Source organism: Myotis brandtii, unplaced genomic scaffold, assembly GCF_000412655.1.
Source record: "Myotis brandtii unplaced genomic scaffold, ASM41265v1 scaffold794, whole genome shotgun sequence".
NCBI classification, from domain to species: Eukaryota; Metazoa; Chordata; class Mammalia; order Chiroptera; family Vespertilionidae; genus Myotis; species Myotis brandtii.
This window is the reverse complement of record NW_005371198.1, coordinates 1,811,514-1,831,258: the sequence shown is the minus strand read 5'-3', so window position 1 is coordinate 1,831,258 and position 19,745 is coordinate 1,811,514. Positions and strand designations below refer to the sequence as shown.

At 37.4% G+C, this 19,745-nt stretch overlaps 1 protein-coding gene across 4 annotated transcripts in view; it reads left to right on the top strand.

Annotated features, from left to right (window-relative positions):
- The window catches only part of VCAN (versican), a 105,497-nt gene that overhangs the window by 15,942 nt on the left and 69,810 nt on the right, over window positions 1–19,745 (top strand). For all 4 annotated transcript variants that reach the window (XM_005883614.2, XM_005883613.2, XM_014531207.1 and 1 more), the window contains exons 3-5: window positions 3,107–3,481; window positions 7,317–7,491; window positions 7,577–7,704. In XM_005883614.2, the coding sequence (XP_005883676.1) occupies window positions 3,107–3,481; window positions 7,317–7,491; window positions 7,577–7,704 (678 nt within the window). The remainder of the gene's footprint in view (window positions 1–3,106; window positions 3,482–7,316; window positions 7,492–7,576; window positions 7,705–19,745) is intronic.

The window sequence follows — 19,745 nt, the reverse complement described above, 5'->3', positions numbered from 1 at the left end:
ATATGTCTTTTCATTACCATGGAGATATTAAGAAATGCTCTAAGTTTCTGAAACCTCCCGATTGGATAGATTGGGCTGAATCTCATTTCTGCCCCTACACATCTAAAACTTTGAGAAGAACTATCATTTAGTAATAAATATTAAGAAACTGGAAGTCACTTACCCTAGAATCATTTTTAAGGAGGTGATAAAGAATCTTATAATTTATACCATCATTGAGGTTGATGATAAAGTTGTTTATTCTCCATTTTTAAAAAGCAATACTTTATTTCTGGTGAAGTCAATCATATAAATAATTCTTCAGAAAGGAAGATAAGATTTTCTAGAACATAATGATAAATGTCAATTAGGAGATTCTTAGGTCATAGAATTCTCACCCCTTCCCTTCTCAGGACCCCTATTCTTGGCAAAATAAGTAAGTAAGTAAATAAATAAAAAAAAATTAAAAAAAATTGTGTAGTCATTATCTCCCTAATGGGTTCTGAATTAGTGGACTATGTACCAGGTAGTAGTTTCTCTCTGGGAGTCTTCTGTGGACTTTATAGCTTTATTTTAAAGATCATGGAATTGCTAACAGTTTTCAGTTCAGAAAGCAATTTAAAAAACAGGATGGATTAGAAATAGGCTAGATACAGACTCTGGAAATGAAACAAAACTAATTCAGGGTCAGGGGAAGAACCCAATAGATACCAAAGCTGAAAGATTCCTTGATTAGGTGTAAGGAGACCTCTGTGTGTCACCAGCCAGCTGGGATCTTGAGTGTCACTTCCTCTTAGTGGAGCATCCTTAGTGAAGGATTGGACCATTTTCACTCAGGCTGAGCTTTAAGTAAGATAATTTATTTTGTAAGTCAAGGAGGCCATTAAAAATAGAATTATTCCATTGCTATTAGATTCTAAAATATTAATAGTGCTTGTAACATTTTAAAGATTAACTTAGTTCAGCTAATAGCACACTTCATTTAATGTTTTTTTTTAATCTTGAGTGCCTTAAATCCTGTTTTGAACAAGCTTAATATAATTTGATAAAGTGATAAAGAAATTTATGACAGCAATGATTATTATAAATTTGGAATGGTTACTGGTTTCTATCATCAATACAGTAAATATAAAACTGTATTAGTTATTTTATATTTAATTGTATCACATGAAGGATTTTATAGGCCAGTCCTTCTGAGATTAAATTTTAATCTCTAGCAATAGGGAGTATTTTTTTCTTAAAGATCATAATATCTTCACATCTTCCTGCAATTTTCAAAATGACTTATCCCCAACTGAATCCACAGGGCTATATTGACAGCTATATCATTTCTGATGCATGTCCATATTCACATGTGTGTTACCAACACCTTTGACCATTAACATACTAAGTGTTAGATATACATCATTTGGTTAATTAAAAATCATTATTTCACTCCACCTAGAGGCTACTATTAACTTGTTCATCATATTTTCATTAAGTGTAAGTTGCTTGTATATTAATGATAATTTCTATTGTTATTACCAAAATATTGTCTAGCCAATTAGTAGACACTGGAAGATGGTGCTGGGGTGGGGAGGGAGTGAAAGAAAATTTCTTTTATATGTAATAGTGTTAAATTGTAGCCAATGCCTTCTTTCTCATTAAAAGTTTAAAGGCTTAAACAGAAAGACATTGTGCTGATTAATACTTTAGGACGGTTATGTGAACAGCTGCCAACTTTCCCCCAGGATATAATCTAGAGGTAATGTTTCACTGCAAAGTGATTGCAGCTGGATTTGTCATTATGATGAAAGCCTTTGGTTCAAACCCTGAACCAAAAAGGGTCCCTCCAAGTGTTAGACTTGCCCTGCTCCAATCTACAGAAGTACATTTTTAATTTTCACTTCCTCTTTGAGTTTTATTTTCATTTCCTTTAAGGTAATGTGGCAGTTATCGTAACAAACATTTTTCATCTTCTGACCTGTGACATAAATTTACCTTTTAACTGCTCTTTCTAGCATTGTTTTAGTTCTTTAAACCTGCATGTCTGATTCTAATCTTATTTTGGCCTTGATTGCTTGCTCTTCTATACTTGCCTTATAGTATCACTCATTTGTTCATGTTAAATACTGAATTGCAAATAATTTAAAATTAATGTCATATTTTTGGTGGATAAAATGAGCATTATTTATCCCTGCCTTTGTTATGAACATTATTGAAAATATATACTATTCTCTGTGTAGAAAATCATTCTCATTATATCATACTAGAGGCCTGGGGCATAAAATTCGTGCACTCGGGGGGAGGGTGGTATCTCAGCACAACCTGTGCCCTCTTTCAGTCCAGGAGCCCTCAGGGGATGTCCGACTGCCAACTTAGGCCCACTGCTTGCAGGACATCTTTAGCACTACTGTGGAGGCAGGAGAGGCTCCCTCCACCACCGCCGCTGCGCTGACCAGCCGTGAGCTCGGGTCAGGGCTTCTGGCTGAGTGGTGCTCCCCCTGTGGGAGCACACTGACCACCAGGAGGCAGCTCCTGTGTTGAGCATCTGCCCCCTGGCGGTCACTGCGTGTCATAGCGACCGGTCATTCTGCCATTCAGTCAATTTGCATATTAGCCTTTTATGCCTGCAGGATCAGGCCAAAACCAGCTCTCCAACATCCCCCGAGGGGTCCCGGATTGTGAGAGGGTGCAGGCCAGGCCAAGGGACCCCATGCGTGCATGATTGGAGCCGGGAAGGGATGCAGGAGGTTGGCCAACCAGGGAGGGACCGTGGGAGGGCTCCAGGGCATGTTTGGCCTGTCTTGCTCAGTCCTGATCATCCAGACCCCAGCAGCAAGCTAACCTACTGGTCGGAGCATCTGCCCCCTGGTGGTCAGTGCACATCATAGTGACTGGTCAACTGGTTGACTGTCTGCCCCATGGTGGTCAGTGCATGTCATAGTGAGCAGTTGAGCGGCCTTAGCATATCATTAGCATATTACACTTTGATTGGTTGAACGGATGATTGGACAACCGAACACTTAGCATATTAGACTTTTATTATATAGGATATGGATAAGAGTTTCTTATCCACTCACATATTAAATAGACTCAGTTTGGGCTTTTTTAGGAATGTTAATTTGGCATTTTTTCTTTCTTCTAGTCAAAGTGGAAAAAAGCCCACCTGTGAAGGGCTCCCTCTCTGGAAAAGTCAACCTACCTTGTCATTTCTCAACCATGCCTACCTTACCACCCAGTTATAACACCAGCGAATTTCTCCGAATCAAATGGTCTAAGATTGAATTGGACAAGAGTGGAAAGGATTTAAAGGAGACTACTGTTCTTGTGGCTCAAGATGGGAATATCAAGATTGGCCAGGACTACAAGGGGAGAGTGTCTGTGCCTACACATCCTGAGGACGTGGGTGATGCCTCACTCACCATGGTCAAACTGCTTGCCAGTGACGCGGGCCTCTACCGCTGCGATGTCATGTATGGGATTGAAGACACACAGGAGGCAGTGTCACTGACCGTGGACGGTAAGGCTTTTGGAATCTATAAGAAGGTAGTAAAACATGATACCTGGTTCAGAAGTGTTGTGGAACAGTAACTCAACAGTAACTCTTGTTTGGGGTTTGGACAAGTGGAAAAACCATCAGTCATCCCAACAGTCCATGTCTTTCACCAAAAATGAACTGTTATTTATTGGGGGTAGGGGAGCCGGGGAGGTGACTTTTTGCACAGCAACTTCAATGATTCAATGTAGTCTGTAAATAATGTACAATGATTCATTATACTCTGGAAATAATGAATATGAAGACATGGTGTATAGTTCAAGATCATTACTTTGTTTTTGAGACCTATCAATGATAGCTTTTTAAGACTGTACACGCTAATTTATTTTGTTTTAATTTTACATGTGTGTGTATGCACATATACATATACACACATATGCATATACACATATCCATGTATATACACACATGATAAAATCCCCTTTCCTTCTTTTTTCTCACGCTCCTAACATGATTTAAAATCTTTGAGTTCACCTATAAGAAATATAAATTTTATCTTAATTTACATTGAAGATAGAAGGCACTTAATAAGTACCACGGTACATATCACAGTGCCTTTTAAAAGCCAGGACTCAATAAATATTTGAATTGGATCAAAACAAGAACTCAGTGAATTTTTTTAAGGTTAATACACTAGTTAGCCATTAAGTCCTGCAATGAAACATTTGGGGTTTAGCCTTCTTTCAGTAGTGGTTTATATGTCATTTGAATTTAAGTTAGGAGACAAGGCAAAGAAAAATTGCTTTAATTGGGTACACTCATAATGCCATAGCTCTTGGAAGAAGAATATTTTGGCAAGTTAATAAGCAAAATTCTCGAACCCAGACATGATGGAACATAGTTTCCTTCCAACCTTCCATTTCCCTATATTTACCTTTCAGAAATATATACAAAGGGCTTTATTAAAACTCTTTCTTGTGTAGCCAAAAGGAAATACTTTAAATTTCAGATGCAACAAGTTAATTTTCTGGACATCCTTTTACAATCAGATTCTATAGCTCTCTCCCATAAATCTATTTTTATGTTAACCAGGCATAGACTAAATACTGTGGACTTGCCCATCTTTTAAGCTTTTTATCATTTATTTTAGTTAGCATAGAATTGTTTTGTTCTATTACTGTTTCTCTAGATAGATGGGTAATATTGTAAGATGCACGCTACATATAAATTTATACAATAATATATATAAATATATACTATATAAATATAAGTATATTAAATATACATATATTGAAAATCCACAAAGGAGTTTAACAACTTCTTATGATTTTCATCATTAAAGAATTAGCAATGGATTTGTCCCTTGCCCTTCTGAAACAATGAAAATCCTCTGCTTAATCTCCTTAGCCCCATGAGATCTTCAAATTCTCCCAACAATTGCAGATACTTGTACAGGCTGATATTCCCTGCCTTGGTCATGGAGGCCCTTTTGTGCCCCCTTACTGCCAATCATCAGTGCACACGGAAGATTTTTAATTAGCAAGAAGACTATTTGAAGCGTCCATCAGCATAAGACTAATCCAAAACTGTTCAAATTCTTGCTTAAGCCTTAGGGATTATTATAAACTATGTCTCATACTTCCCCAATGCCACCATATATACTTCTTGGCAATTTCAGAGTAGTTCTATAAAGATACAAATTTTCTGAAAGGCATTTGATGACTTTTTTTTTACAATATTAGAAATGGAAAAACAAATGTTAGATGTCAGTGCATCTACGCAGGTCTTTTTGTGTTGGTCCTGATCCGATGTCCTTATCTATGACATGACTAGTCTGTTGCCCCATAGTTACTTTTTTGGCACATGCCTCAGAGAGAGAATCTAAGGATGAGCATATGGAAGATTCTTATAAATAGAAGTCAGAATGGGAACAATAGACTCTTGTCAACCCCAGTAAACTACTAGGAATAAAAGGAGAGTGGAAGATAGTTCAGAAACCAAAATTCATTCTGTGATGTGACAATAAAATCTCATTCATGAGACCCAGCTGCCCCAATTTCTATTTTCCAGTGACTTCTCAGGCACATTAGCTTGAGTCACTTTGCAGACTTATAGAAATAAGTCACCATATTTACTCCAGTTAAAAATGGAGATGCTCACCCGGCTAGCATAGCTCAGTGGTTAAGCATTGACCTATGAACCAGGAGGTCAAGTTCGATTCCCTGTCATGGCACATGCCCGGGTTGTGGGCTTGACCCCCAGTGTGTGGCATGCAGGAGGCAGCCGGTCAATGATTCTCTCTCATCATTGATGTTTCTCTCTCTCTCTCCCTCTCCATTCCTCTCTAAAAATCAATGAAAACATGTTTTTAAAATATGGAGATGTGCCCTAACCGGCTTGGCTCAGTGGATAGAGCGTCAGCCTGCAGACTCAAGGGTCCCAGGTTCGATTCCAGTCAAGGGGCACATACCCAGTGGGGAGTGTGCAGGAGGCAGCTGATCAATGTTTCTCTCTCATTTATGTTTCTAACTCTCTATCCCTCTCCCTTTCTCTCTGTAAAAAATCAATAAAATATATTTTAAAAAATAAAAAAAAATGGAGATGCTCTTGCTGAAGTGGGAGGAGAGGACTCACAGCTCCACCTCTAGCTGTTCTTTCCTCAGCCCTCTTTCCTCAGCAAGAACTACTAGTTTATGCAGCTCCTAAACTACAACAAAATGGAATTTGAGGCAAGTACCAGGATTCCTGACTTCTACCCATGGAATTGGGAGAACTTTATTTCAGGACTTCTTTGGGATAAAAGTCCTACATTTTATTTGTAATAGGGGAGACCCTAAATTATGCTAGTCAGTTAGTGAACATGATACACATTTGAATAGTACTTAGTAGCCTATCCAACATTTTAAATTCTTTACCTAAGTTGAATGTCTTCTCAGTCAAATAACATAAGCAATATTAATTATGCTTTAGGAAAGGAAATTGAGGCTCAGTATATGATTAGAGACTTGTATATGATCAAGGAGCTAATTAGGAATTAAAACAAGACTTCTCACTTATACATAGTGCGATATATTTTCCATCTTAACATATTGTCTCTGGAAGTAATATCTCATGTTGTATGTCTAGGGTGTTTATGAAGTGATGTTATTGAATGTTCCATGTATGTGTGTTTTTTGTTTGTTTTTTGAGTTGGCCCTGGGAAAAGTCATGAAGTAGAAACTGGTCTTGTGACCCCCTTAACTCTTTGTATCTCTTTTTAAAATATATATATATTTTATTGATTTTTTACAGAGAGGAAGGGAGAGGGATAGAGAGGTAGAAACAATGAGAAAGAAAAGAAATATCGATCAGCTGCCTCCTCCACACCTCCTACTGGGGATGTGCCCGCAACCAAGGTACATGCCCTTGACGGAAATCGAACCTGGGACCTTTCAGTCCACAGGCCGATGCTCTATCCCCTGAGCCAAACCGGTTAGGGCACTCTTTGTATCTCTTGCAATACCTACTCCCTTTAGTTGTCCAGTGTTCCCATGATAGCCTAAATACTACATGCATTAAGTCAACTATGCACCTCTTGGGATTTAGTGGCTTAAATCTTAGATTGTTTATGTGTGAACAAAGAATTTGTGGCTAGGAAACTTTCTAATGGAGCAAAGTGGGACACCTAGGTGAACGGCATTTCTGGGGCTCCTCATATCACCGTAATTTTGCATAATGCTATATAAAGTAAAAATAAAGAATTATCATGATGTTATTACCATGTTAGCAATTAATCTGATATACTGCTCCAGTGAGAAACTTTGCACATTGTTGTGGGAGATTTGAACATGCCAATAATTGTTTGCTGCTATCTTTGCAGGGGTTGTATTTCACTACAGGGCAGCAACCAGCAGGTACACTCTGAATTTTGAGAATGCACAGAAGGCTTGTTTGGATGTTGGGGCGGTCATAGCAAGTCCAGAGCAGCTCAATGCTGCCTATGAAGATGGATTTGAGCAGTGTGATGCAGGCTGGCTGTCTGATCAGACCGTTAGGTAAGATGTCTGGGGACCACAGTTTTTAATTCATCAATTTGGGAGTGAGAATAAAGTACTAATTATTAGTCCTTTCTTTCCCAAGATATCCCATCCGGACTCCTCGAGAAGGCTGTTATGGAGATATGATGGGGAAGGAAGGTGTCAGGACCTATGGATTCCGTTCTCCTCATGAAACTTATGACGTGTATTGCTACGTGGACCATCTGGATGGTAAGATGTTTACATTTCTCTAGTGTCCTTTGAACTAAGAGAATTGAGGAAAGACAGGGAGCATGTTAGAATAAAAGAAGTCTTCACACTTGTTTAAATCCCAAACAGCAACATTGAGTTTAAATGACCATATGATTCTGTGGTGAAATAAGCTTAAAGTGGAAAGAGAAGGAGGAGTGTGTAAATGGTTATGCAGCTTAGAAATGTCTTTAGTTAATAGCAGGTTTTCTTTCAGTCATGCTGCTGTTGGACTATTTCCAATACACTTTCAGAGTATTAAGAATAGAAAGCTGTAAGGGTGGGACCTATTTTTGTGAGAACTTCAGGTAAAATCCTGTGATGACAAATCATGGTGAATCCAAGTGCTGATAAACACCCTAGAGCACAACTAAACAACCTTAGCTAGCCCAGGAGGGTGGTCATGTTACACTTCTGTTTATTTTGCTACCCAGATATTCAGAGCAATCATTCATTCATTTGGCCAATCAACATATTAAAAAAGCCACCTACTTTGTGATAGGTACTCTACTAGTTGTTAGGGATGTGAAGCCAGGTAAGTTATAAGCCTTGCTTTAAAGATGCTTAGTCTGACTGATTTTAGATGATCACATCTCACTTAGCATGAGTTAGAGCTCCCTAAAGACAAGGGCAAGTTCAATAGTGGCAACATTATCTGCGGGATGCAATGAAGTTTTATTATTAAACATATGGAATACAAGTTTCTGTGACTTTAGAAATGGAGTTTCATTTATATTAACAGATATCTTAGAAGCCCAAATATATAAATAGAAGTATTGGATTGAGTTGTACATTTAATTTTGGCTGGGTACACATAAAAACAATAATCTCTTTGTTCTTATCTGTAAAATTAGGAGATTGGACTAGGCAATTGACATGGTCTCTTCCAATATTATAATTCTATGATTTTATGAATTGAATAAACAACCTCAGAGATTGAGAGCTAGAAAAGAAGCAGCTTATATTTTCCTGATGCCCTGACTAATTTTGAATCAGAGGGGCTGCCTACAAGAAGGCTTTTGAAGTGTGTTTCCCTAGCATCTTAACATTCTTATTGTAACTCTCGTTTCAGACTGGTAATGTATTTTCTAAACCAGAACTTCAGATACTAGCAATTCCCTTTTTGTGTAGGGACCAAGGGGAAAAGATACATGTAAAGTCCAAACTATGACATAGTTTTTTTTTCTTCCTTTACTTTAAGTTTCATTTAATAGGAGAGAGTTGGTAGGAGAATCTAGTTCTAGGAAATGAATTTGGCTATTGCTATTTCAGTAAGATGGAAATTTGTATCGAAATTCAGTAATGTGGAATTTTTAAATCACTGTTGTTTTAATTTAGAATAGTATCTATCAGAGTGATAATTATAAAAATTTCTGGAATTCTGATAAAACTAGAACTGAATCAAAGGTAGTTTTGAAAAAGTATACATAAGTTCTAATTACCTAAAACAGCTTTACCAAACATCATTGAAATGGTGGCTTTCAGGTACAAATCCATGGCCTGATCCAAATATGAATAATCATCACAAGCCTGGCTGGCCTGGCTCCATGGTTGAGCACTGACCTATGAACCCGGAGGTCACAGTTCCATTCCAGGTCCAAGCACATGCCCAAGTTGCGGGCTCAATCCCCAGCGGGGGGCGTGCAGGAGGCAGCCAATTAATGATTCTCTCTCATTGATGTTTTTCTCTCTCTCTTTCTCCCTTCCTCTCTGAAATAAATAAAAATATATTTAAAAACATTATCACAAGCTAGCCTCCTTGATGGAGAAACAGGCTTATGTACTCACAGCGCTACCGGATGGATCGCCTAAGGGCCCCTCTGTGTGTCTGTTCTTCAGTCTTATCCTGATGGAACAACCGAAACCCCACTCTCTAAGGCTACAGACTCCTTACATTTTTTCCGAGACCAGAGGACTTCCTGTTTCTCCAGGAGTCCTAGAAATTCCATGCCCTCTACAAATATACTGTTTGAGGTACTTTTGACAGGACCACTGGGGATCCTTAGACACCCTGAACCATTGGGAGCTGGCTTCCCCATTGTCTGCTCAGATATTGCAACTAGTGTGTGAGGAGAACTGGGCTCTGTGGGAAGAGTAGCTCTGAGAGTGTGCATATACGCTGCAAACAGAAGGATTTACTAGTCTACAGGAGTCCTTTTCCACCTCCATAAACAGCACTTCGAAGGCAACTGTAATTTGTAAAACCAGTCTATGACCCAACGTAACCCAGCTGTATTTTATACAATTACTTGGGACAGATGTTCCACATATTTGATGACTGAAAATTTATATGTGCAATATAGCATACATTTAGTTTGGGTATTTATATCAAAGCAACAGAATTTGAACCTTTTTGTTTTAGCCCACAAAAGTTGGAAGAGAAAGATAAAAGAATCAGTATAATTACTAATTCAAGCACTGACTGAAGTTTGTACCAGCAGAGTGACCAAGTTTTTATTTGTTTTGTAGAAGGAACTCAACAAAGTTGGGAGATATTCAGTATGTTTACAATGACATTCTGCTGGAAATTTTTTCATCCTTGTTTTCTGTCCCTTGGAATAATTAGCAAATTTTGGGTCACTGGGCTTTTCTCTCTTAACTTGAAATTGGACTGATGGTGAGGGATGGAGTGGGGAGGTTAATGAGTGACTTACAAGATCATTCTTGTAATGCCTCTCTCCTTCCTTTACTGAAGTGTGTGTGTCTTCCCTCTGAAGTAAAGACCACTGGCTAAATTGTGAATTGATAAACATTCTTGTGAAAAATTAACAATATAAAATTATATCTGGTATTTCAGTGCCAGATTGGTATAAGATTATTTGAAGTAAGCCAAAATTCTTCCTAAGATATATTAATTGCTATGTTCATGGCTATTATTATTCCCACCTATATTTTGTTATATTTTGACAGCCAGGTGTGAGTGAGAGAGGTGGTGAGGGCAGTAAAGATGAGAGATATTGATGTATTCAGAATGTGTGTCATGAAACATGGACACAGTTATGAACAAGGTGCAATTATTTCAAATTGGAAGATATATTATTCCAGATGGTCTAATGAAAGATCCAGTGAAGTATAAAATGAAATCTAGTTCAAAAAGAAAATTAATTTTGTTTTAATGTAGTTATTTATCATCAAAGATATTTAGTTGACAGGATGTCAACCTTCTGTTTTTTTTTCTTATTTCTTGTTTTATAATACATATTCATCCTGACATGTATTTCTTTATAACAGAGAAAAGTGAATCTGGTTCTTACTCTGAGGTGGTGATTATAACACAGTTATGCATATGAGTACAATATCCTTTACAGACTCTGTGCTTGCTCCCTCCCGCACTTCTGCTTTGGTCCCCTGGGCTTCCCAACATTCTGCTTGTCCCTGTGCCTGTAAACACTGGTTCCAAGAGCCCATCCTTGGCTCTCCCAGCTCACATGGAGATTTCCTGGCTCGGAACTTTCGCTTTTCTTAGACCTAGTTCCACATATTTTTGGTCTTTAATTATCCCCTAATTGCTTCATAGTCATCAGATACAAAATATTACCTACTAGTTTTATTTCTGTAAAACTTCTGTAAACTCCTGGCCAGAAATGTCCTCTATAACTTTCAACCACAATGAAGGACCTATTCCAGTAATAGATACATAATAATTACTCAAGAAATACTTGGTGGTAATTGCGGTATTTCCCTAAACTGTCTTTTTTGAGAATGCCTCCACTACCCTTCCATTTCTTTAATATCTCGAAAAAATGCCAAGCTTTGTTCACCAAATTTACTAAGGATTTTTTTCACTTTTATTGTATCACCATGATACTAATTTTTCTCTTTAAATATCTCCTCTCACTCTTTTCTGTGATGTCTCAGAAAGAATTCCTTCCTAGAGATACTCTTTCCTCCTTTCCAGCCTCTCACAATAATTTCCCTTTCTTGCGCTGTCCTCTCTGGGATTGGTTCCTTTGTACCTACTCACAAATTACGGGTTAATTTTTCTACTTCTTCCTCGTGTCAAAATCCAGAATAGCTCTGTCTCCTCCATGACTTGTCTAATGCTTCCATTTCATCCACGTGTCTGACCTGGAATAAAATATAACCTTTTTGTTTTGTTATTGTATGAGCTCGCGTAGATGTGAAAAGCAAAACTTCAGGTAAAGGCCTGAATGTTGTTGAATAGGTCTCAGAGCAGGGCTTAGTTCTGGCCTTTTTGGAACCTTTAATTGGACTAAAATTAGATATCAAATCTGGAAATTATATGGTTTCCTGCCTGTAGATTCTCAGATGGACTTTTGATTTTAATAGAATTTGTAGCATGCAATCTACAGAATATTGCACTGATGGGAGTTATTTAAGAGTAAGTAATACTGGGCTTATTGAGTTGAAGAGCCCTAAGTTAGCTGGAAGAGCTTCCTGCGCACCGTGGGTCAGCAGATGATTCAAATATTGATTCTGGATTACAGAACCGCTCCACATTGATTGAGGTTCGTACTAGAAGATGCTTCAAACGTTCTAGCTACTCTCTGTAGACCTCACAGAATCATAGATCACAGCTAGGGCTATGCTTCTTAAATAGGCTTTGGAGACCAACATAACTTGTTAGGGTTTGAAACTGAACCAGGCGTTGTTTCTGTTAAGGGTTTGGTCTAGCAAAGAGCCACTGATGAAGGCCAGCAGGCAGGGCACCCTAAAGCACCTCTGGTAGATGACATCTTCATTCAGTACAGCTACTTCAATAGATTGACTGTGAGGTAGCCATAGGTAGAGCAAGGAAGGAAACTACTTATTATATGGCTGCTTGTCAGGCATTCTTTAAAAACCCCCTTCTTTTTGAAAATAAGGAAACTGAGGCACCGGAGAGGTTAAGTGATTGGATGTGCCCCTTTTTCTGTTCCACTGCAGTGAACTCTCAGGGCTACCAAAGGTTCCCCGGCAGAGCAGCAGGCAGCCTTACAAACCAGGAAAAGCACAGTGCTCCACGGCTCCCCCAGATCTCTGACTTATCAGATGGAACTAGGCAAATTCTTTTTTGAGTAATGATTGCCTTACTGATTTGACTACAATAATTGGAATTGCTGGTTAAATGTAACTCTCTTTTTAACTTTTTGAGTAACTGCTAGACTGTTGTCCAATGTGGCTACACCACTTTAATTGTTCACCAGCAGTATTTTGGGGTCCTGCTTGTTTCATGTTCTTGCCAACACTTGTTTTTATCTGACTTTTTTTTTTTTTAAATCATAGACATCCTAATGGGTATGCAATAATATATGCAATAATACCTGATTGTGGTTTCAATTTGTATTTCCCTGTTTGCTAATGATTTGAGCAAATTTTTATGTGCTCTTTGGCTATTTATATATTTTCTCAGAGAAATGTCTTTTTGGAATGTTTGCCCATTTTTAATTGGGTTATTTGCCCTTTAGTTATTGAGTTTTAAGAGTTCTTTATATACTACAGATTCAAGTGCCTTTTCAGATACTGTATATTATTTACAAATATTTTCTCCCATTCTGTGAGTTGTAGTTTTGCTTTCTCAATAGGCCCTTTGAAACACAAAAAAATTCTAATTTGGATGAAATCCAGTTTATAAAATGTTTCTTTGTGCTTTTGGTGTCATATCTAAGAAAACATCAAATCCCCAGTCATGAAGACTTACTTTTGTATTTTCTTCTAAAGTTTCATGACATTTAAGTTTTACTTTTATTTTAATCTACTTTGAGTTAATTTTTATACATGGTGTGAGGTAAAAGTTCAAATTCATTCTTTTGCGTGTATATATCCACTTATCCCAACACCATCTGTTGAAAAGATTATTTATTTCCCATTTAATGGCCACCCCCTTGAAAATCAATTGATCATAGATATATTGTTTTATTTCTGAACTCTCCATTCCATTCCATTGATCTCTATGTCAGTACCACATTGTCTTGATTACTATTGCTTTGTAGTACATTTTGAAATTGAAAAATGTGAGACCACCAATTGTGTTCTTTTCTTTTCAAAATTGTTTTAGCTATTCCTGGTCCCTTGAGTTCCCATATTAATTTTAGAATTAGCTTGTCGATTTCTACAAAGAAGCCAGCTGCGATTCTAATAGGGATTGTATTGAATTTCTAGGTCAATTTGAGATGTATTGCTATCTCACCAATATTAATTCTTTAGATCCATGAACATGAGATGTTTTTCTATTTTTATTAGATCTTCTTTAATTTATTTCAATGATGTTTTTAGCTTTCAGAGTATAAGTTTTGTAGTATTTTTATTAAATTTAGTCCTAAAAATTTTAGCTTTTTGATGCAAATGTAAATGAGTTTTTCTTTATTTCTTTTTCTGTTTGTTTGTTGCAAGTGTAGGAATACAATTTTTATATATTGATATTGTATCTTGCAACCTTGCTGAATTTATTAGTTCTAAAAGTTCTTTAATGGAATCCTTAGAACTTCCTACAATAATTTTTTTCCATTTTATAATGTTACATTTAAAAAAGTATAAATGCTTGACATAAACTCCTTAAGCATATGAGTCATTTGCTTTAAGGTTTTGATGTCAAGGTCTCCTGGAGTTCTGAATTCAAAGAGCTTCTTTGGAAATACAGTGGCTATTTACCTCTCAACTGTAACTTTAAAAAAAACACATAACATACACAAAAACAACAAACTAGGCTGAGCCTCCTGTGCTGTCCTGCAGCCATACTGTGCCTGTCAGACCAAATAACACATTCAATCTCATATATTTTGAAGACTCAGACACCCAGAAATCTTTTAGAACTTCTTTCTCACTTTAATTAAAATCTTACTGCTCTGTCAATGGGAAAGAATGAGATAACATCCTGACAACCATACAAATACAGGTATGTTTAAATTTTACTGGGGCTTTCCTGTGTCTTTCAGCCCTTCAAATTGATGCACATGAGCTCTTGTGTAGTAGCACATTGACAAATACATGAATCCCTTTCCCCATGAATGTTATCTGATGTAGATAATGTTAACTGGCGATCAAAGTTGACTAATGACAATTCTCCAATAATTAATTAGAGGTTACAAATTTCAGAACTCAAAGTCTGCACTTTCAGCCACATTAAGCTTCTACTTCAGCCTAAGGCGAGGAGAAGGTGGATAGGTGCTGGCCTGGCTGTCCAGTCTCATTGCTCCTCAAATCAGAGACATCACCAGCCCAACACCAGAAAGGGAGGGGACCTGGAGGTTTTCTTGTGACTGTTAACAGAAGGTTGGTGTTCTCTGTGAAGGTAGAAGATCAAATCTGAGGGGCATTGACATGCTCTTGAGTCATCTACAAATATTGGCCCTTGAAAGCGTGTGTGTTAGGTGCTCACCAAACATGTACAGCGGATGGGTTTCATGATCCAGAGGATAATGAGCATTAGCGTTCATTGCTTTGATCTGTGTATGTCGACTCAGGCAAAAACGAGACAGAGAGAGAGAAAGAGGAAGAAAAGAAAAGGAAACCTCCTTTGAAAAAACTTAAAAGTCCAAAACTTCAAAGCAAATAATAATTATGTTGAATTGTTTTTATCACCATGGTACTTGCCATATACTGTAAGTGGTTTTACTGCATGGCATTTAGAAGCTCATTACATGTGACTACTTGCAGCTCACCCCATATATCCACTTTTGCACACATTTATTAAATTATATACCCTTTTGATCCAAATAACAAGGAAATGTACAAATCTGGAACTTCCTTATATTGGAAAAAAAAAATCAGGGATTCCTGTTCTCAGATGGACAAAGGGAATCATGATTAGTTTATAAGAACTAATTTTCAGACCAGATAGTTCAGGAAAGATGGCTATGAGCCCAGGTAAACAGAAGAAGCATAAACATCTATCACACTACCCAGCAAATATATCCAGCTGGAAAACTGGTGAGGTCTCAGCTTAGACTGCCATAGAAAGCAGCCTATCAGCTTCAGTCTAGGGAAGAATTTAGTATTATCTGTGATCTGCTGATGCCAACTTCCCCTTTTCACCTTAGTGACCACTAGGAATTGTCAGCAGAAGAGAGAGAGCCTATCCCACCTTTGCTATAGCCTGGCTTGTTCATCTTTCTGAGTTACTCCTGGCTATAAACTCTAACTTTTGAATAGTGTGTGTCATTTTTTATGTTTTGATTTGTTTTTTATTATTGCTTGTCCTTTCAGTAGGTGTAATTTTTAAGTTAGCCAGGTAACAGCTTTTCATTTAGCAATCAGAAGTGATGAAAAAGAATATGCATGGTCAAATTTCTCGGGGGTCTTAGAGCAGTTAATTGTCAAATTAATAATTCTGATTATGTTAATTCCTATGATTAAGATGAATTGAGTTTGTGGAGTGTCAACAGATATTCAAGTCTCACCAGCAATGTCTTCCAGTTTCTTCCAGGACATCCCTGGGCAGAGTCACAGTATTTAATTGGAAAATTTGGAAAAGTATGCGTTAAGAATACTGCATATATGTTTGATATGAAATATGCAAATTTGTCTGTGTGTGAAAGCTTCTGTTCTACATTATATTTTATGTATTTTAATATGAATGCATACCTATACACCTGGATGAATTCTTACTTATAAAAAGATATTTTGTGTATTTCTTTTCTGACATTTTATTTGCTCTCTGAATCCAGAGAAAAATGGAATATTGTCTCATAGGTAGGTAACATTTAGAGACATGTTCCACATCTGTACTCTAGTTACAGATTTCATAAAAGTGTCCTGTAGGTGCAGCTGCTTTGACAAGGGCACTTCTGGAACTTAATGGTGAGTTCAGCTTATAAAAGTGTTGCTTGCCTTCCAGAAAGGCAATTGTCTAGTAAATCCAAAATAACATGAAATTGTTTAGTTACAAGTATTCAGGTGTAGACACAGAACACAGCCTTGTCCTGTGCTAATAAAGTAGGATTTTCTCTCATAGAAAGTTCCCCCTTCTCGCCTCTGCAGGTGGTACTGGGATAAAAACTCAGAGGGAACTTTTATTGCCTACATCAGAGGCAAAAAGGTGCCTTTAAGATGCCCTCAGGGTAGGAACTTACACAACATGGCCAATTAAGTCATGTTGGAGAGAAACTAAGCAAAGGTGGTGAGTTGCTTTGCTTGCTTCTCAGATGTTTGCTTTCTCTTTCTCTTTTATTCATTGGTTCCTGAATTGGCTGTGCCTCTGGACCTTAGATTTTTATTTCTTGGTGCATCCTCTTGTGATCATTCAGTTTTGGACCAAGACTGGGGTTACTTTATTGTTACGGACCCAGATTTAATATCTGTCTAATTTCATTCCACTGGGCTGTAGTTTAGAACATATAATTTTATCTGTAGATAATTCCTGACTATAGACTTAAACACTGCAAGTAGATCAATAAAATTTTTGAAAATCTTAATATTTTGACTGCTTTCTCAGTATAAAAGCAGTCAGTATTTAGCCCATGACCTGCTTTTTTCTGTGAGATTTGGTATGGAAAGATGTGCCAATGGTTTATTATAGAGGAGAAAGTCTAATGCTTTTATTGGCTGTATCTTGTTTTAATTTTTACAAAAATAACTTCTTTTTAGGAAATGAGCTCCTTCTGTGTTTGGCTTTAAAAACTGTCTTAGAGTCTTCATCGCCACTCTGCCCCAGTGCCCCGCCCCCTGCTTTGCTCACTTGCAGTCTTTGAAGCAACCCTGGGAGGCAATGGGCTTAATATGACCTTTGCTTCCTACTCCCTTTAGTTTTTTGGCTCCTGCTTTCATTCTGTGTGGTTACCCGATCCACTTACTCTGCTCCTATCTCGAGCAGGTTGACAAATAGGCAACCAGAAACTTAATACTAAGTTAGAGTTATGGATCAATTGAGGTTCCTCTTCATTGAAACACATATGTCTCTAGAGCAATGTTTTCAAACTACTCCATGAGACAGATCCATGGACTATTAAGTAGTATTCTGTGAAAAAAAGAATTATATGGTCAAATGGTATGGGTCTCCCAATAAATACTGTAACATTAAATGCTCTGAGAAGTTTTGCAGAAATGAAACCTGTCAAATGACTTGTATTTGTTTTTCTAAATGCAATTATGCATGTAACTCTTCTCTCTGGAATACCTAGTCACATCTCAAAACTCACCAGTTTTCTGTGGAAGACATTTTTGAAAGTTATGTTCTTAGAATTTAAACTGTAAGTTAACAATATTCCTGATCCACATCTTCAACAAGTTTTTAATAGATTAATTCTGATTTAAGCAGCGGGTCATCTACATTTGTATTATGTTAGATAAAAGTCATACAATGTCAAATGGGTTATCTAATTAAGTCCAGGCATCTAATGAATAAGAAAACACACACACAAAAAACTTGACAGAAAGTTATAGATGCCTTAGAAATCCAGAACTCTTAGTAATATAAATTAGTTCAGTTACTGCTATCTGTGCATTACCCATTGATTTACCTTTGTGTGTGTGTGTGTGGGGGGGGGTGGGGTGGGGGTTGGGTTTTAGAATGAAACTGATGCCAGGATAGTCTGGCATATTTTAGAAAAGTACAAAATGTCCTGGCCTTAATAGTTTGGGCACTTGACTTATCACTTTGCATATGGATTCACTGTTAATCATAGGAGTATCAATATATAGTAAGTTAATTCTATAAGGTGGATGCCTCACTATATTATTGGTTTTTTTGAAGTGGGCAAGGTAATGTTTATGTTAAGCAATTATGATTTAGGAGTCTTAGATATTTATTTTTTTTGGAGTTGAGTTAAAGAAAATGTTTCTTTTTCTTTTGAAATAAAACAACAATTATGGCATATAGTAATTCTCACCTTAAAGTAAACTCAATGTCAGTTAAATCTTCCTCTTTTTTTTTGTCTGAGATACATGAAACCCACTGGTGATGTATCTTTCAATATATATTTTTAAAATTTCATTTTTCTTGTTTGAAAAATTCCTACATATAAATAAAAAGAAAAATAGGTGGCCTTAGGGAATAACAGAATTTAATCAAATAAATAAAATTTTTAGTTTATGGGTATTGGATAGGTAGATGGAAATTGTATCCTCCAAAAAATGAATTATATAATTACTATTTTGACATAAAATCAGATTTAACAAGAGTTTCTATATAGCTTTATAAGTAGATTTTTATGATTTAATAATAATAAGAGAATTCTCTTTTTAACCTGCCATCACCTTCTGAAACCTTTCTTTCCTTTAATACCCCAAACACGTATGCTGTTTGAGACAGGGAAACCAGTTACCCGTGAAATCATGCCGTCATTTTTCTTCATTAGCCCTTTGGTCTGGCCGCATTTGGAGAAGTTGATTTCCCCTAACAGATCGACTAACATAGCTGTTTGGAGAAGCAGTTTTACTCAATTAATTATATTTCGTTGCCCTGCTCTGGTTGGCTGATCATTCCTGTTACCTAAGAGGAACAGTAGTTTTACCTCAGAGTAGAAGCACCTCGCACTGCAGGAAACTAAGGCAACACAAACGATATGCCAGCTGTAATAACAAACGCAAGTGTTCCACCTCGGAGGGGAGGGAAGCGGGCTGGCATGCTGCCCTCTTTCACACTTGCATTCCTTTCAGGCTTACTGCAAGTGCAAGGCGGAGTGGGAGTGAATGAGGCTGCTCCGGGCAGCTCAGACCAGCCTCGCCGGCTGCCTTTTTCCCCCTGTAGCTTTGAGCCAAACCCATAGGTGAGATCAATCACCTGTCCAGACAGCAGATCCCCACAGCCCCACCGCAGGATTAGCGTCAGTTAATGTGCTGCCTGGGAAGGAGGGGAGAAAAAGAGCACCTTGTTCCTTAACAAGAACTTGAAATGGCACTTATTTTAACAAAGATGACGGAATGCATACTCTGTGACTGGTATTGTGACCCTTATGCTTTTAAAACTTACTAGGGAGAGTGACATTGAAGGAAGGCAGGAGAAACTTATATTCTTATAGTGCATTTTTATTTATTTATTGATACAATATATTTTTATTGATTTCAGAGAGGAAGGGAGAGGGAGAGAGAGGTAGAAACATCAATGATGAGAGACAATCATTGGTTGGCTGCCTCCTCCCCCCTTT